General features: G+C 37.4%; 1 protein-coding gene across 5 annotated transcripts; it reads right to left on the reverse strand.

Moving 5' to 3' along the window:
- Positions 1 to 1,598: 1,598 nt before the first annotated feature.
- LOC126603891 (probable rhamnogalacturonate lyase B) lies at positions 1,599 to 12,630 on the reverse strand. 5 transcript variants are annotated; one of them, XM_050270902.1, is made up of 24 exons: positions 12,512 to 12,630; positions 11,923 to 12,065; positions 11,437 to 11,607; positions 11,196 to 11,351; positions 10,997 to 11,103; positions 9,570 to 9,660; positions 8,751 to 8,892; positions 8,476 to 8,632; positions 8,032 to 8,148; positions 7,804 to 7,927; positions 6,189 to 6,310; positions 6,028 to 6,084; positions 5,282 to 5,401; positions 5,062 to 5,181; positions 4,621 to 4,762; positions 4,312 to 4,482; positions 3,984 to 4,139; positions 3,580 to 3,686; positions 3,358 to 3,448; positions 3,128 to 3,269; positions 2,858 to 3,014; positions 2,546 to 2,662; positions 2,260 to 2,386; positions 1,599 to 1,982 (listed from the first exon to the last, which is right to left on the reverse strand). In XM_050270902.1, exons 4-24 carry the CDS (start codon positions 11,349 to 11,351, stop codon positions 1,734 to 1,736), a joined length of 2,772 nt encoding a protein of 923 aa, XP_050126859.1. In that variant the 5' UTR covers positions 11,437 to 11,607; positions 11,923 to 12,065; positions 12,512 to 12,630; the 3' UTR covers positions 1,599 to 1,733. The 5 variants fall into 5 exon arrangements, with proteins under 5 accessions (XP_050126859.1, XP_050126861.1, XP_050126860.1 ...); XM_050270904.1 differs by having other exon boundaries at positions 11,923 to 12,031; positions 12,512 to 12,603; XM_050270903.1 differs by lacking the exon at positions 12,512 to 12,630 and adding an exon at positions 12,143 to 12,205.
- Positions 12,631 to 19,860: the final 7,230 nt, after the last annotated feature.

The following is a 19,860-nucleotide window of genomic DNA, read 5'->3' on the forward strand; positions in this document are numbered from 1 at the left end:
TAACCTACTAATGAAACAAACATTAAGTTGATTAAACAAAGGCAAGAGAGAATTAGAATTATGGAGAAGCATAGCAGGGGATTTGAACCAAGAAACCAAGGAAACGAAATTGAGATGGGAAAAGCAAAGAAATTAGGAAAATACCCCAAAATGGGACAATTTCTTAATCTTGGGAAAGAAATTAAACAAAGCAACTATGCACAATCCATGCACACCATGCACAAAACAGAATTACTAAAATACCCACATATAAATACTAAAAATTAGAAGCCCATTGCATCACTTTTCTCATTCAGAAGAGAGGGATGTTGAGAGAGCTCTATGAGCTATGGGTTTATGGGTTGAGCTCAGATCTTTGATCTCCGCTTTCGAAGAAAGGGAAGTCAAAAAAGAGATGAGAAGAGTGAGCTAGGTTTTGGGTTGACCTCATACTCTGATTTTGAACAAAAAGATGCGAGAGAGAGAGAGAGGTGAGAAGAGTAAGCTGGGTTTTGTACCATATTTTTTGTTTTGGCTAGAAAGTTCCATTTTTCCCGACGACTGAAGCTTCGATAGGCATAGTAAGGTACATGGTTTAGTTCAAAGTTCCTTCATCAATGATTATAAATGGGTTGTTTGTAAGATGAATTAATACTTAGAAGTTAAATTAGGGTTTGTGCTTCATGTTGGGGCCTATGGGTGGAATAAATTTCGGGTTTTGACGTGCTAAAAAACTGGGATGGAACAATTTCTGATTCAAGTGTCTAATTGCAGAAATTTGTGGAAATTTTTCCGTAATATGCATATGGTGTGCATGGCTACATCTTAATATGAGAAGCGAGAATGTTCACTAGTTATGATGCACATATATTGTGCCCCAAAATTTAGCGAGTATAACCCCAACCTAATTGACCTCGGCGAAAAACTAAATTAAGAAAAAGTTTAGAGGACATTAAGGATTATGCATGTCCATGAAATAACGACAACGAGTATCATGTTTTCCATGTGCACGGTTAAGCGGTGATTGATATACGTAACACGACTTTTCAAACTGCCATTGTAGCCTTATATACGTAACAATTATGTATTAATTGTATCCACTATACTAATAGGTTGCCGTTAAATTTTCTTATTAATGTGAAAAGCAGCTCGTTGCGCGATCTCCAGTTCTGTGCATATCATGTGCATGTACTATACATATGATGTGCATGTGGTGTGCATATAGTGTATATAGACAGGTGATGATGTCATTTTTCTGATTTCGAAGAGAGAGCTGTGAGCTCAGGGTTTTTGGATTGGCTAATTTCTATAAGCATATCATGTGCATTTCGTGTACATATAGTGAGCAAATCCTAAAAAATTCATCCAACAAAACACCAGCATTAATGACTGGCCTTTGTTCCCACCCTCGATGCGAGTCCAGTGGTGGTGGTCTTGACCCTTGATTGTTTGCCATGTTGCCAGAAAATGGTCGAAAAACTCGTGGTCTGCTTGAGTTTCGATCCCAACAAGTAGGTATGAGATTTGTGACAAGGCTAGATGTTTTAAACTCGTGAGGACAAGATGAAATTGGTGGTGGCTTCGATTTGGAATTGTCGTATTTCTGGGTTCCTAAGAAATATGGACAACCATCCAAGGATGCTTTTTACTATTTAATAAAGTTATCTCAGGTCATGCTATAAAGTATAAGTACAATCTGATTAACCATAAAAGAAATGTTTTAATATTCTAAAAGGTGCAGTGCAGGTAATCTATCATTTGGAGCTTGGAGATGGGGGACCTTCAAAGCGAAGATAATCATACATAATGCCCTGGAAAGGGCCTGTGCTTCTTGGTTGCGTCAAATAGATTATATTGTCTCCCTCGACAAGCCGAGAGCTTGGTACGTCCACATTGTAAAGCCAATAAAGCCCGTGGATTCCATGCCTTGCTATTGAGTTATCTCTCCCTATCATCCCGCTCGTGAATAGAGGGCGATTTGCCTTTGGATCATTCACCCGAACCTATATATATAACATATATAATTAATATTCACTAGTTAAAGCAAAATTTAAAAAAAAAATATGTTCTTGCCAAACCACCTCAAAACATTAGTGTGGATTTGGTAACAAAGTTGATTATGTTCTGAACACACCAGGCCTACTTACAATTTAAGCATCTATCTAGTAATACAAGTCTGATAATATAACATTATCCGCACATAAAAAATATTTATATGTTAATATACATGCATGACGTTAATCATGAAATTACAATTAAATAGTGAGTTGTGAAATATACCTGCAATTCAGAAAAAGTTGCAGAAGCAAGCGCTACTCTCAGCTTGTAGGAACCAGTTTGGTCTAAATTGTCAAGATTGAATTTAATTTGCCAAGTAGTTCCTTGATATTTATTGTCTTCATTTTTCCTATACATATGGTAATCAACAATAAAATGCCATAAGTTTTACGCCGATATACTGGTCAATCGGTATTCTTGCTTCTAGTGCTAGATATGATACCCGTACAAATTGCTTGTCGATCAAGAAAAATCGATTATATATAGTATGGGATGGAAGAATTGACACCTGGTAACCTGAGCAAAGAACCAGTCTTTGCTGTAGTCACTGACACCAACGGTATAAACCAAGTCTTGATCAGAATATAACTCTGAGTATCTTTCCCACAGTCCATACTGCCTAAACCTGCCAAATGAAATCTTAGTTCATATCTTCTATCCAGTCGTTCCTCATTTCTTCAAAATCACAGTCCGACACAAATCATTCTTGTAATTTTTCATAATATTTTTGTGTATACATGCCAGACTGTGATTTGCTGGTACTTGAAAAATATATGCGTATAAGTATGAATAACAGCAAGGAGCATATAACTAAGCTAACCTGTCAGGATGATTGACGAAGAGTTTGTTAATGTACTTTGGATTAGGGTCGGGAACATAAAACTCTGCAGCAGAACGATCCGGAATGCCTATTTCCCATAAAGTAGGGCCATCTCTGGGAGGCTCATATACAAGATCACCCATATCAATGTCACAACCTACATTGCTTGCACTGTTAATTTCCTTTTTTCTTTTCAACACTTTAGTAGCTGATAGGCAAAATGAAAGAAGAGAGCCCTACAAATTAACATTAGGGAATTAGTTGGACCACCTGAGGTTATAGTCATAACAACATCGTAATGATAATCTCCAATAAAACCAGGGACTGATGCATTCAGATTATAATCGCCCGTGCGTATCCCATTGATGCAAAAGTAGCCGTCTTCATCAGTTGTGGTCCAGAATTGATAGTCCTGACTTGTAATAAAATGTGAGATTAAGAGCAAATTAAGTTGAGAACTATATGTTTGAACTTAATTTGAACATGTAGAATTCAATCACCTTGCATTCTCTTTGCCACGATCCAATGTCTCCTGGCAGGGCTAACCCAACATACGCACCATTGACAGATATATAATCGTTGCTAATGTATCTTGATGTTGGATATCACAATAACCAAAATTAAAAACGGAAACATGTTTAGTGTCCATAGTTTTGGAATACAAGCTAATTACAAAAAATATTAAGACATGACTAAAATAATTAATACGTATAGTTATGTACCTATCTTGAATAAGTAGTCTGCCCCTAACATTACCCCGTTGGTATGACTTGGGAAATTCCTCAGATGCTGGGAAGCTGTAGGGCCAGCACTGGACTTCCATCTCCATCTGCAAAAGCAATACTACTCATCAATTTGATTAGTTAAAATAAAGGAGAATGATTTCTGCACATGTCCCTGATCATTCTTCGTGGATTTACTCAATCCAAAAAAAGGGGAATAAACGGGAGTTTGTAGGAGAGAAAATAGGCAAGTGAAAATCATTTCCGTTCAAATTAATGAAACTTCACTCTAAATTATATGCAGTCATCACCATTCATGTGATTTATATATGTGTATATATAGAGTATGAAAGAAAATTAAACAAAATTTGGTTAATATTGCTGTTAATTAATGTAAATTAAACCTGTGATTTAGCATCCTCCCATAACGAAAGTGGGTCATTTCCTTCATATGCGGAATTAACATACATAAAAACTGGCCCAAAAACTTTCTTCCATTCCTCACCCGCTGCAAATTTTGGCACCAAATCTTCTCCAGCATAATGTGCACTTAGAAACATCTGATCGTACAATTCAAAATTATTAGCAATGTTATGGAAACCTTATATCCTATGATGATAGATTTTACTTCTCCACCAATATTGAAATAAATTTCAAGATTCATAAGTTTGAAGTGTGAAAAACGTTAGGCTGTAACAAATGTGACAGTGGTTGAGTTTTGGGTCTACTTACAGCAAGGGTGGTGGGGCCAACATGGGAAGTGAGGTTCTGCTTAAAGGGTCCACCAGATCGAAACTCAGTGCTCGGGGTAATTTGCCAGAACCCCACTGGCGGCTCGGTGCATATCCATCCATGAACCTTATTATCCTTGTTGTCACATGAATATTGGTACTTATCATCCACCTGATTAATTAAGTATCAATTAACCAGGGTAAATAATTAGTTTGTCATCTTAAAAAATAAGTTTTATTTCATAATTTTTTTCTAAAGTAAAATAGAAGATTTAATGAGAAAATATATGTAGGTAGGAAATATTGTTACTTCTCCTTTAAGCTCCGGCTCCACAGGGTTGACAAGAAGAACGGCCTCCGGATAGGCCAGGGCTTGGCCTCTCGGTGGTGAACGGTCGTCAGGCAAGGGCATGTATCTCTGCCTATTGTCCGCCATGGCCATGTAGTGGAACCTTTTTATCCAAAATTCCACATAAACCGTCAACTAGATTAACTGTAACCATAAATCGATTCTGAACATTTCATTGTTTGTCAACACATTGTATTCGCCTATTTATTAGATGACAATTTGATAACTAAATAGTTTCATATTTGGGTGAACTTTTGCATGATTTCTTTCAATGATGACCTAAAATTTGATCCTTTCAAATTATAAGAAATATTATGGAGTGGGACAGTACGAGTGATTAGCTCCATATAAAGTTATTACTTGGTTAGCTTTTATATAGAAAAAATTGAGGAATTTGTGTACTTGTCTTTTCTGAGTTTGAAGGCAATTCTGGTTTCTCCAAGCTCGAAAGCAGGCCAGTCCTTCAAGTGCTCGTAAATGGCGTAGGAATAGAAGCCTGAAGAACCTCGAAGCATAATGAACCTACAAATTTACATATGATCATCATATATTATAAATTTCAAGATCTTATCTTATATACACTTGATGCATTGGCAATAAATATGTATAGGCCAATGAGGACCTTTTATCAATATTCAAGGGTACGAGTTTGCCCTCTTGAGAGGGATCCCAAGTTCTTGTGAAAGAGAGCTCCACCTGTTCTTCATTTTCCATTATAATCGTAAAGCTTGTTCCTTTGATCCTGCATGCAAATTGTTTCAATAATGTGTGACTTTGTTCAAACAGAGTATGGTTTGTTCAAATAGAATACGGACATAATAATCGAAATTATAACTTAATATTGTTGTCGAGGGAGCAGCTTGTTAGCAGGAATTCTGTAGCAAAAATGGGATAGGTATAGGACCATAGGTGACTATGTATTAACCATATAGGACCTATTATATATTTCACTGTTTCCCTTTTCTGCTCTACCAGAGCCTTATTGTCCCCATTTTGCAATAGTAGAATGAGATCCCTGCTAACAAAGGTCTCTTGTTACAGAGAGGAGCTATATATATCTCATGTAATAAGTCATATTAATTAGCTTATATAAGTTTCAAACTATGTACCAGCCAACTAGGTCTCGACGAGGCTAGTGGTAATGGTATGATCTTTTCTCAGCATTGGAAGTATTCTAATCCCAAGTTCCTCAATCAAAAAAGAAAAAGAAGGCAATTAAGTGGCCCGTAGTGAAATTCATGGTCATTTCATACTCAGTTGTTTTAAAATTAGAGATTATACCATGATATATTAGGACACATAATTGAGAAATACATTGTGTGATGTTCTGATTATACTATAAAGAGGGTAACAATATATCGGACGTACACATCAAATATTCCTGTTGTTCCAGTAGTAGCTGAGTTCCAAACAAGGTCCCAGTACCTACAATATTTTCCATTCAAATTAACTACATAATAAATAAATGAAACATATATCAAGGGACACTGAGAATTCTAAGTGATGACTGTTGTAAGTTGTGAAAATACCCTCTGTTAGATTCATCGTTACGAATTTCAAGCAAGTTATCGATGCCATTGTATCGAATTCCAGTCACGATTCCCTCTGGCTTTGATAGCGTCACTTGGAGAATCCCATTATCCATCATTACCTGCAATTCAGTTCACCATGAAAAAGTTTCAAACCAAACCAAAACATGCATGCATTCCTGCCTACAGATTTATCAAACTATCAAGCAGAAAGTTAAGAAAAATTGCACTGCAGATTTTATCAGGTAATTTACATGGTGATCTTGAACAAGCAATTCAACCCCAATAGGTGCCATGATGGATGATCGATCGAGCTGATTTCTGGAACTTATTTCAATACAGTTTTATAGCACTGACCCTCTAAAAGAAATTAATCAATTAATTAATTTATAAAAAATAATCTGATTACTAAAAAGCAAGATATAAAGGGATAATTATAAGAATACATACGTAGAGAGTAGAGTAGTTTACTTGGACTAAAAACAAAGCAAAGCTTTTCCAGCTTTCATTTGTGTAACATATATATTATATATGGTTACTTAGTCGGCACTATTGCTTAATTGTTAGGCGTGCAAGATTCGCTCGCTTTCTAGGCCACCGCTCTTATCACATATAACTTTGTTGTACGAATACTTTTACTTCTTTTGTTGAACTTGAAAGGATTGATAACTAATTTATAGGGATAGGATTCTGGGATCAAATCATTTACAATTAGTGTTCCAACATTTTGATGAAAACAAAAACAACACAAGAAGTCTAACTAGAAACTGCACTAATTAAAACCCCGAGATTAGCGTAACTTTAGCCAATATTATTCATGCTCAAGCTCGGAAAAAAGCTCATAATCGCAAGCTCAAGCTGATCAACTCTGATAATTTTTTGAAGCTCATTCTTTAAACAAACTCAAGCTTTTGTTTAGTCCGATTTAATTTTCAATAAAACCTAATACAATAAACATAACAAAACTGTTGATATTAACGTTGCAAGAGTGTGCACAAAATAATAAGTTAAATACTTTAAAATGACTTCGTATCCAACATAAACAATACGAGCTGCTCACAAGTTTTGTGAGCTGAACGCTCATCTCATTTTTCTAACGAGCATAACATTTTGTTCAAGTTCAACTCGTTTAACATACAAATGGGGGTAAGGCTAGCCGACATTCACCTCTCCCAGACCCTGCGTAAAGCGGGAGCCTTGTGCACTGGATACGACCTTTTTGTATGTATGTAGATGTATGTACATGAAATATTACACACGCTGATACAAACATATGAACTTGAATCTAAGATGAACTGCAATTACAAGGAGGCGGACCTTCAAATCGTATATAATCGTACATAATCCCTTGGAAAGGACTGGTGCATCTTGGTTGTCTAAAGAAGAAAGTATTATTCTCCTCAACAAGCTGAGCGCCTGGTACGTTAATGTTGTACAGCCAGTAAATCCCATGGATTCCATGTCTTGCAACCGAGTTATCCCTCCCTATCAATCCACTAGTAAATAGAGGTCGCCTTGAATCTGGATTGTTAATCCGAACCTTACGAAAAGAAAAGGAAAGATAGATCAGTATGATTTATAATCTACTAATGAAAAAAATCATGATGTACTTTACCTGCAATTCAGCAAGAGTTGCAGATGCAATTGCAACTCGCAATTTATAGCAACTGTTCCGATCCACATTTTTCAGTTCAAACTTAATCTGCCATGTTGTTCCTTCATGTCCGTTGTCTGTTTTCCTGCAGTACATGAGAACTTTAAGCACCAGGTAGCCAAACGAGTGACATCTTCATTATGATTTTCACAATGACGGTTATTATTCAAAAGAAGTAAAGAACCATACCTGGGAACCTGAGCAAAGAACCAATCTTTAGCGTAATCACTAACACCGACAATGTAAACCAAGTCTTCATCAGGATATAATTCAGCATATCCGTTCCAGAGCCCGTATTGCCTGAACCTGCCAGAAGGACAATGTGAAGATTGTAATAAAAGAAGTTATTACCGACCTCTTAAGCATTAATATAGATACTTTATTGAGGTCCTACTCCTATCTAGGTTTGTTTCCCCCCTCACCCACTATCGTTTGCATCAAAGAAAAACATATGTCCTCAATTTGGCTGATGGATCGTTTTAAATGAATAAAAGCCACATATAAGGTGATACAGAAAATTTTCCACCACTTGCACGTTACGAGTACAGAAGGCTAGTTTTGATCACATTCATACGGCATTATGAAGATCCACAAACAATCAACTCTTTAACATTACAACAAAAGAAGGCTTGCCTGTCAGGATGATTTATGAAAAGTCTGTTGATATACTTTGGATGAGGATCAGGAACATAAAACTCTGCAGCAGAACAATCAGGAATGCCTATTTCCCACAATGTTTGCCCATCTCTTGGAGGTTCATACACAAGATCACCCATTTCGATAAAAGAACCTGTAGCAAAAGTTATGAAACCAAAATGTGCAAGAATGGAAAAGAGAGCTAAAAAAGATTTATGAAAAACAATCGAATTAAGAATTTAGGAAGTTCGCAGAAGTTGAAAAAAACATACCTGATGTTATATTAATGACAGCATCATACCGGTAATCTCCAATAAAACCAGGTACCCATGCATAAAGATTATAAGTGCCAGTACGCACGTTGTTAATAGAAAAGTAGCCATGGTCATCTGCCCTTGTCCAGAATTGATAGTCCTAAGAAGTTTGATAACCATATAAGGATGTCTTTAGAGATTGACTTATGGAATTTGAATTGTGTTTTGGTACATATAGATATAGTATATAATATGGTTTTACCAGTCTAATTACTTCATATAATTTCAATACTAAGAGATATAACAAAAGGGCGTGAATCAACAGCATATTCTATGTCATAAAATAGATCACTCAAAACTTTTCCTTACACAAATCATATGAAAAAGCAGCTCAGTATAGTGTTATCATGATGCAACATATCTCAGCATGCTCCTCAGAAACCGTGAGTTTTATTATTTCTGGTTAAGCATCATTTCAGAGGAAAGAAAGTTTCCTCGGAAAGAAAATAAAACTTAGGATCTTGCAGGTTCTTTATTATAGGGTGGACATGCGATTGACTGAGAACGTAAGGATTTAATAAGATACAAGATAAATTTTTGTGGTCACAGTGAGAGGTTTAACACAAAAACCACGAATGTGGAATAATTTCCCACTGCTATGTGACTGTGACCTGTAGTGAAGCCCAGCTATATTAAAGAATAGAACCCTACCTAGATTTCAAATTAATTAACATAATCATAAAAAATCAAAAACCATAAATTTTCTTCGACGTAGCACATAGCTAATCAGCAAACATTGTGCAGCCCAAGATTCAAATAGAGGTTCACAAAATTCACCTTGCATTCTCTTTGCCATGATCCTGCATCTCCTGGTGGGGCAAGACCAACATAAGCACCATTCGCAGGTGTGTATTCTTTACTTATGTACCTGGACATTGTAATTACAAAGACAGATCAATTTATGCATACTCGGGAAAAATTTTCATGAAAATAAAAAAAGACATAACCGACCATTAGTTTTGTTATTCTCTTTCTGGCAATGAGAGCCATGATTTGATATTTGGAAATTAAGTTATCATCCACTCATGTTAATCAAGAGTAAACTGTCGATTTGCCCCCTAAACTTTCACCGAACTTTCGATTTCCCCCCTGAACTTTTCAATTGGAAAATTTCCCCCCTGAACTAATTTTTTTAGCCAATTTGCCCCCTACCGTTAGTTTTTCAAACATTCCATCCAAATTTCTGTTAAGTGAGACCATGTGCACAACATATGAGGGTAGTTAAGTCATTTCACTCTTAAAAATGATTAAAAAACTGAAAATTTCCCTCTAATTCATATCCTCAATTTTATTTTTCACTCATTCCTATGTATAAAAAATGACATACGGTGTTATTGTCTTCATGGCATGAACATTCTAGTAATTTTACATTATTAAAAAAAATGATTAAACAAAAACAGATCGAAGAAAAGAAAAAAGAAAAAAATACAAAAACCCCAGCCACCACCACTTCCTTTCCGCACCCCCATCACCCACCCCTACGACATCCTCCCCCTACCCTCATCTCCCTCAACTGTAACCCCACTCCCTGATTTGGCCCCACCCTCTGCTACCCCAATGACCCAACCCTCTTCCTGCATCACAAATCTCTCTCTCTCTCTCTTCCCACTTTCTTCGTTCCTTGCATTGTTCGTAGAATAACAAATAGAGAGGGGAATGAGGAGTCTGTGTGTGTGGGAAGGGGGAGGACCGGATATGGTGGTTGATGGGTCTCAGGGGTGGGAGGAGGTGGTAATGGTGGGTACAAGGAGATCGGCGGTAGAGGTAAAAAATAGAGGGAATTTTTTTTTTTAAATTTATTTTCAGTTTTTTAATCATTTTTAAGAGTGAAATGACTTATCTACCCTCATATGTTGTGCACATGGTCTCACTTAACAGAAATTTGGATGGAATGTTTGAAAAACTAACGGTAGGGGGCAAATTGGCTAAAAAAATTAGTTCAGGGGGGAAATTTTCCAATCGAAAAGTTCAGGGGGGAAATCGAAAGTTCGGTGAAAGTTTAGGGGGCAAATCGACAGTTTACTCTGTTAATCAATTAATTTCAAATGAAGTTTTCAAATAAAGAGAGAAAAGAAGTGAAAGTTTCACTGTGAAACTGATAGTACATGCCAGCAAATTACGTTTTCAATACTACGATTTAGTAATTAATGGTGCACACCATAAGATAAAACTAATAATACAAACAAGCGTATCTAAATTTGAACCTGTCCAAGACAAGTAGTCTACCACTCACATTACCCCGTTGACTGGACTTTTGAAAATCCTCAGATGCGGAGAAACTATATGGCCAGCTTTGTACTTCTGTCATCATCTGAATGCCAGTTTGTGTCAGCAATTTTTAATTAAAAACTTTCCTAATTTTCCATCTTTAGAAGGAAAGCGGGGTTGTTTTCTACCACAAACCTGTATTTTAGCATCCTCCCATAGCCAAAACAGATCATCTGTAATTGTGGAAGAATTGAGATAGATAAAAACAGGGCCGAAAACCTTCTTCCATGGTTCACCACCTCTAAATTTTGGCACCAGATCTTGTCCCGCATAATGACTACTAAGAAACATCTGATGACACCAATAGAAAGGTCAAAATCAAACTAATGTCCCAAAGTTATACCAACATCTCTGATGAGCAAGAATAATCACATACAGCAAGAGTGGTAGGGCCAACATGTGAGGTTAGGTTCTGTTTTAGAGGTCCACCAGATCGAAATTCATCACTGGGCGTGATCTGCCAAAACCCAACTGGTGGGTTGGTGCATATCCACCCATGAACCTTATTATCTTGGCTGTCACACGAGTACTGGTACTTGTCATCCACCTACAGCTCAAGAAATTATAAGAAAATAACCTATACATAACAAAAATATAACGAAAGAAACGCACTTACAACCCTCACAGAGGTTAGAATAAAGTCTTATTTAGTAGGTGTATGGCCTTCAAAGTTCACAACTTTAGTTTAGAAAGATCTTGACCCACTAACGGGTTATTTCCACCAAGAAAACCAATGACAATAGTAAAATAACATGGAAGAATATGTTTGAAAATTGGCTCAATAGTTCCACGCCACCATCACCCCTAAAACAGAAAGAAACTCCAACACAGTAATATACAGTAGGAAGTTGTGACAAATTACCTCTCCTGCAAGGTCTTTTCATCTTGGGATCAACAAGTAGGACAGCTTCTGGGTAGGCAAGGGCTTGACATCGTTCTGATAACCGGTCATCAGGTAGGGGCATGTATCTCTGCCTGTTGTCTGATACAGCCATGTATTGGAACCTATCAACTCAAATTGTACCATTGTTAATAACTCATATGCAAGCTAAAATACTAAAAAGAAAATATTTATTACTAACCTTTTGTTATGGCATATGCTGACTAGGTAATGTAAGACACACACACACAAACTTTTTTTCTCACTACAAGTTTGAAACGGCATTACGTAAAAAATCTATTTATAGGCAACTTCAGAATAGTTAAACACAGAGAAACAATATACTGCAAATAACTGATCCTGAGAACTCTAATAACTACAAATTACATAATCCCGGAGTTCTAATGAAACGAAACACTAATTCTTAGTTTGCACCTACCCAAAAATGAACACAAAGTATAGTCTCGTATGCAACAACATCATGTCTTCTGATAATTAGTTTGGTAGAAACCACTGTGAAAAATGAGAAATAGTATCTAACAATATGAAAGCAGAAGTATATTTTGTTTACTTGTCTTTTCTCAGTTTAAAGGTTATTCTGGTTTCACCAATGTCGAAATCAGGCCAATCCTTCAGGTGCTTGTAAATGCCATAGGAGTAGAAGCCCGAGGAACCACGAAGCATTACAAACCTAAATGAAATACAGATAACATTATCATTTGAAATAATAGGAATCACAATGTTACAGTCAGTTTAAATAAGCTAGATCCTAAAGTATAATTGGAATTGGCTGTACTCATAAGAATAGAAACTTTGTATGAATCCAGAAGTGACCTTTTGTCTATATTTAGGGGAACGTATTTCCCCTCAAGAGAGCAATCCCATGTTTTTGAAAATGAGAGCTCAACCTGTTCCTCACTCTCCACTATAACCTTAAAAGTTGTACCTTTTATCCTGTAAAGTTATCAGATAATTTCACCCCATCAGATAACGTAAAAAAGTTGCTCCATTATATCTAGAGAGAAAAGAGGGGAAATACATACACATCAAATATTCCCTTACTTCCTGGTGCACTCCAAACAAGGTCCCAATAACTACACAATCATTGGAATCCAAAGTCATAATCTTCAAAGACAACAAAGGCCAAATATATTATATTAAACGACGAAGAAGACGAGAGTAAGAAGGAGAAGGGGGAAGAGGGACAAAAATAGAAGCAACTAAACACGGTGATCATGAACCCTCTGTTAGTTTCCTTATTAAGAGGTTCAAGCAAATTGTCAATGCCATTATATCGTATTCCAGTGACAATGCCATCTGGGTTTGATAAGGTGACTGTTAGAACCCAAATCTCAAACCCTAACTCAAACCTTAACTATTGCACATAGATGAGAATGAAGGAGGAAGATAGAAGGAGCAGAGCTCCAATATTTTTGTATTGATTTGTTTTGTAAAATTCTGTTCTAACTTTTACATCCAAAGCATGAGCTTATATATAAGTTTCCACTAAAACAAATTGCCAGCTGGCAATAACTAATCACTCCCTAATACTCATATTTAGTCTGCTATTACATCACTAATTGTGATCGAAATAGAGGATCATAACAATACTTCCCCCTTGAAGAACAACCTTGTCCTCAAGGTTGAAAATTGAAAAACTTATTTGAACGAGCAGAGGAGTCTTGCAATAGAAGGGAAACAGCAGAGACTGCAAATACAATCTGCAGGTAGCTCACAGCTTGAGGAGATGAGCCTGACAACACTCCTGAACTGGTTATGGAAGCTCCCCACAACTTGGTAAGTGAGCACTTGTTACCTGTAGCTTCTTCATAAATTTCAACGCACGATATCATTTTAATTTCCATGGTAGTTGCCAAAAAGTGCTTAGCAGCATCAAATGGAGAGAATGGGCCAGCTCCCAGGGAACCTGCCAGAAGATTCTCAACCAATGCAGCTACTATAGCAATTGGACCATTGCCAAGAATTATAGCCTTAGAGATGGTTTTGAGCTTGATATCCTCAAGAGCAGGACGAGCAGTCTGATTGAGAAGAGACTGCCGAAGATTAACTATCCTCTTCTTAGGTCCAACACACCATTCATTGCTTCGAATGTAGCCATCCTTCACCACACCACAGTGAGGGAAGCCACCCATGGGAATGATGTCCTTCTCAGTCATCTTCCCCTCGTGGAAGCACATCTCATAGCTTTTTTCAGTGATACTGGGACCACCTAATGTCTGATTGTCATAAAACTCCATTTTCTGAAATAAGCTGATGGATGAGACCAGCCTATATTGGATATTGAAAACTGCAATTCTTTCTGAATCATTGAAATCATTGAACTTTAAACCGTCAGAAGCAACACCAATATTATGCATGGAAGATTTAGAGGACCTGAGCAAACACAAAGCTTCAACCATGTCCTTCATCACCTCTGTTAAGGTGTATAGTTGGCATTTGAATACATAAGGTGGCTGAGTAGTATCAAGTTCCCAAAATTTAAACAGCTCCTTTTGCCAACTTACACTCACGGTAAGACAAATATGCAAAGACCGTGCAAGGACAAATATGATGGACATCCTTCCTGAAGAACAGGCAAAGAAATAACACCAGCAGCAACCAAATGAAATAACACCAGCAGCAAGCAATACATTGATGTGCGCCATATTTTCTAACAAAATTACTTTAAGCTTATGACAGACTCTGCAGATATGTCCGTAATCGTACAACCATGCATAAACACTAGCACCATCAACTTTTAGATTTGGCCTGAATACCATTACCTCTTCACTACCAAAAGTGAGCATCTGAATACGTCTGCCGGTTTTCTTATGATGCAACTCCAGTTCTACCAAAATCCATCTTTTACCAATCACATAAGAGAAAACATGATGACTTACACAATGTTGCTCAGGTACAGTCACATATGGTGTTGTCTGAGATTTCCATTGCTCCTTGAAATGCATTCCATAAACCAAGAAAAATAAGATTGAAGCAGTAATTGTTCCATCCTGCAAAAGAATCTTGAACTCAATCTCTAAATTCAGGAGACTTGTTAGACTGTTGGCAACCATGGAAATGATTTCCCTGATTTTGAGAGGATCATTTCGGTGTTTATGGCTAAGCATTGCAAATACTTCCCCTTCTTGTCTGAAATGTCCATCTTGAAGCCCTTTCAAGTTAGCATATTCTTCCAAGAGCCTGATCATGGTTGTATCAGAGAACGAGTGCACCAGCAAGAGCACAATTTGACCAAAAACACAATTGTTACATGCTTCTGTAATATTTGTAGCAAGTTCCAGACCCTTGTAGCAGACCACTTCCTGAGACAACGCAGGGTTTAGAGTATTGGAAAAGATCCGGAGCCTGTTATCATTCTTACTTTTCTGAACAAATATCGATACATATAGGTCATTCCCTTTACTGATTATATCATTGAGAGCACTAGCAGCAGACATAGCTGAGTCCTCTTTGTCAAAATGAACAAACCTGAACCCATTTCTCTTCCCATTTTCTTCTACTACCTTGAAAGACCATATTGCATAATTCCTCTTATTGAACTTGTTCCTCTGATTGAAGACAACCCTTTGATAAGATATATTGTCACAAGGATCAGTTAGAGTGTGACACCAACCCGGTTGCTGGAAAATCTGGTCATTTGCTATGCAATTAGGAAAGAAAACAGCATCGAGGTGTACATCAACCCTATGACACAATTCCTGATTCAATTTCGATAACAAGCTGGTGAAAATAGAATAGTCAAGCTGGGAAATGGCCATGACTGTGAACGCACAGATGTGTAACAGTGATAAGCAGAGGAACTGTTTGATAGCATTGATATGACCCAAAGTCCCATTCTCCTCAGTAAAACTAGCTGCAAGATCTTTAGGTAAATAACGACAAACAAGTACAACAATATTATCATATGGTTGTCCTCCATGGGTTAGCAACTCATCCATGAACTGCAAGACCATAACTGTTCCATCACCCCACCTCAACTTTGCAAGCTGGGACACATACTCCGCATGAGCATAATGGGATGACCCCACCACTGTAATAGAAGAACCTGCAGCAAGCCCACAAGGAAGATACATCAACTTATCTCCTGTTGCTAATACTTTCCCACTCATTGATAACCATGAAGTACATGACTCTGGGTTTCCCTCAATTATAAAACTCTCTCCAATCTCCTTCAACTTAGCCACATCTTTATCATCTTTATAGTTGGACATTGGAAAGATTTCTTGCCACGAACCCAGTATGAATGTCAAGACCTCGGTATACCCATTCACTGCAATCTCTAATCTGATGAGTTCAGTGAACTCATTCAAGGTTAGTGGCTTCAAAGAAGCAGGCTCACTCTTTGGAATTTGATTTCTCATTGTAATATTATTGTATTCATAAGCAATTGCAACATCCTCCACAATATCCCAAGCATCCAGGTTGCTACTCAAAGACATATTATATGTATTCAGTCTCTTAGACATTTCCTCAAACAGTTCCAAGGCATAAAAATCTTTCTTCACAAATTTTCCCACAAAATACCAATTAACCCAGCCATACTTAGCATTCAAGAAAGCATGATAGACGAACGCACTATGACCAGTATAGCATGCAGTTACACCAAACAAAAGCAATACCGTGGATCCAGTTTTTGTGGTATCGGGGAACGAGTGCTCATGAAGTAGCCGCGGAGCAGAGGTCATCGTTGAAGCATGAATCCCTGTTTTCGATTCCGGAAGCAAAACTGTAGCTGCATCGGAGTCCTTCGAGTGTGGCTTAACGGCCGAAGTTGCAAGTGCTTGCAACAACGGTGAAGATGAGAGTTGAGGTGGAGCTTGGACAGCCGACATACTAAGCTGTGATTGGGCTCCTTCAGCACAGATTGGCCGCCGAGTTAGCTGGATCGGATCAATTGCAGGAGAACCATGATGATCGCCCGCAAGAGGAGTGGAGATACCTTCCCCGGCACCTCGAAAGAACATGTCGTGACGAAATTGTGTAAGAGAGTCGGCGAAGGCCTGGTCGATCGCAGCGGTGATGAGGGAAGGTAAAGCAGCGACGCAAGCCTCCAAGGAAGCAAGACGGGATTCCAAGGCAGCGTCGCAAGTAGCAGCGGATTGGCGGGTGTGCACAGAAGGGAATCCAGGAATCGATATGGGTGATACCATTGTTAGAACCCAAATCTCAAACCCTAACTCAAACCTTAACTATTGCACATAGATGAGAATGAAGGAGGAAGATAGAAGGAGCAGAGCTCCAATATTTTTGTATTGATTTGTTTTGTAAAATTCTGTTCTAACTTTTACATCCAAAGCATGAGCTTATATATAAGTTTCCACTAAAACAAATTGCCAGCTGGCAATAACTAATCACTCCCTAATACTCATATTTAGTCTGCTATTACATCACTAATTGTGATCGAAATAGAGGATCATAACAGTGACTTGGAGTATGCCATTATCCATCACCACCTGCATACGGAAGCAAGTTCAAGCACATAAAGAGAAAATTAACATAACCGAAACACATTCATTTTTCCTCAACAAAAGTCTAAGCTGATCAATTGATCAATTCAAATTATATCTAATTTAGCAACTTCTAGCCTACAATTAGGCTGATCACTCACATGGGGGCCTTGAATATGCCGCGGCAGATGATATAGTGTACGACACTTGATATATTGGAGCTTGTTTGCCACAAACAACCCAGATTATGAATTTCTGAAGCACACAAAAAACCCAAATTTATGATGTTCTATGTGCAAGAAATGTGGCGCAATCCGATCATGGAAAATATGTAATTTGCAATAATTACCCAGATGGAATATCAATTTCATCCAATTGACTCTTTCCCAAAAACCAAAAACACATGTACTAATATGTAAAGATCAAAATTTTTAAGAAATGAAAATAATATATGCATTTGTTAAAGCTGTGATCACTTACACGAGAGAGATGGGTTTGTAAACCATAATCTAGCTGCAAGATTCAGTTACTTAAACTACAACCAAGTAGACACAAAACATCAATCCAAATAAAACCTAATTATACTAACCTGTAGAACTCCCGTTTGATGCAGTCATGGTGGATCTCGATCAACCTGAAAAGCACAGCAATTCTTCTTCTCTCTGTCAGGGTATTTATCACTCAAACTAAGAATAGGGCTTAGTTCCAAAAGAGCACAGAGAAGAGATTGCCATATATATATATATATATATATATATATATATATATATATATATGTACACACATATCCTTCTCATATTAGAATATGGATTCCCTATTAAAATCCTTATGGAAAACTACTTAAGCCTTCCTAATTCAAATCAGTTTTTCCCTGCAATAGAGTCCTCTACTGCCAAGAACTGAATTCCATCTTCTTAGAGGCTTTCTTATTCGGATTGGACTCAAACAACTAATATCCGATCATCTTATCTCATGTTCACATTCTTACATTCTCCCACTTGAACATGAGACAAAGATCAAACCTTGCCGTCACCAATCATAAGAAGTGATCACATAACCTCATCTAAGATTTAACCATCATGACCACTGTCCCATTACATCTCAAAATATAGAAACCAAGAATCTCAGACCACAACCAAATTGTAGTATTAATTCAAGGCTCACATATATTCAATTTGTAAATATGACTCATGACTAACATAAACCGTCAAACATTATGCTCCCACTTTTCAAAAGATCACAACACACATTAATCTTCACAGAAAAGCAACATAGTAATTGACTATATAAAATCATTAACCACAAACTTAAAAACAGACAAACTGTTCTTTCAAAGTTACTCATGAAACTAAATTCTAACTCAGTCCAGTATCCATACCTCAACACCTGAAAGCCAAAGTATCGAGTAGCAGACAAGGACACTTATTAAAACACAAACAACCTTAACAAACTAACTAAAGCAAGTTAAAACATAAAGCATCCTTAGTTCAGCTTGTCAGAATTGCACATACAGTTCTTGAAACACATATACTTCTGCAATCCCAAGCCTTTAACACACACGTGATTACTCCCACTGATCAAAACCTTCTAGTACTCCCATTGAAGAAACATGTTTCTTGAATTCTCCAATTGGCAGTGCCTTAGTCAAGGGATCAGCAATCATCATAGTAGTGCTAATGTGCTGTACTTCAATAACTCCTTTCTTGACTTGTTCTCTGACCTTAAGAAACTTCACGTCCATCAATCTAGATGTTGAAGTCCTTTTATTATTCTTAGCAAAAAACATAGCCGAGTTGTTATCACAGAACATTGTTACTGGTTTCTGAACCGAATTCACAATCTTTAAATCTGTCAAAAAATTCTTCAACCATGCTGCCTGTTTCATGCCTTCAAAACAGGCTACAAACTCAGCTTCCATAGTTGATGTGGCTATAATAGTTTGCTTTGCACTTTTCCACGAAACTGCCCCTCCATTGAGTATGAAGATATAACCCCATGTGGACTTCCTGTCATCCACATCTCCAGCTAAATCTGAGTCTGTATACCCCCTGAGCTCCAAAGAATCAGTTCGGCCATATACTAACATGTGAGTTTTGGTTCTCTGCAAGTATCGAAGAACCTTCTTGGCTGCCACCCAATGTGCTTCTCCAGGATTTGCTTGAAATCGTCCTAGCATACCAACTATGAAGGCAATATCAGGCCTTGTACAGATAGTTGCATACATAAGACTTCCAATCAACGAGGCATAAGGCTTAGCTTGCATTTTCTTCACCTCCAAATCAGATCTTGGACATTGAATCTTCGAAAACTTGTCACCTTTATTGACTGGAACCTGACCACAATTGCAACTTGCCATATGAAATTTCTCCAACACTCTGTCAATGTACCCCTTTTGAGATAAACCAAGGAGCCTCCTTTTCCTATCTCGAACAATCTCTATTCCTAGTACATA

The sequence above is a fragment of the Malus sylvestris genome, chromosome 15, assembly GCF_916048215.2.
Source record: "Malus sylvestris chromosome 15, drMalSylv7.2, whole genome shotgun sequence".
NCBI lineage: Eukaryota > Viridiplantae > Streptophyta > Magnoliopsida > Rosales > Rosaceae > Malus > Malus sylvestris.

Bases quoted from the DNA above. Each gene is read 5' to 3' on its own strand.
- LOC126603891 (XM_050270902.1), bottom strand. From the start codon at position 11,351: ATGTTTCTTAGTAGTCATTATGCGGGACAAGATCTGGTGCCAAAATTT. The intron at 8,149-8,475 runs GCAAGCCTTCTT...TCCTTCTGGCAG, and splicing joins TTCATAAATCATCCTGACAG to GTTCAGGCAATACGGGCTCT. The intron at 4,483-4,620 runs GTAACAATATTT...TTAATTAATCAG, and splicing joins AGCCGGAGCTTAAAGGAGAA to GTGGATGATAAGTACCAATA.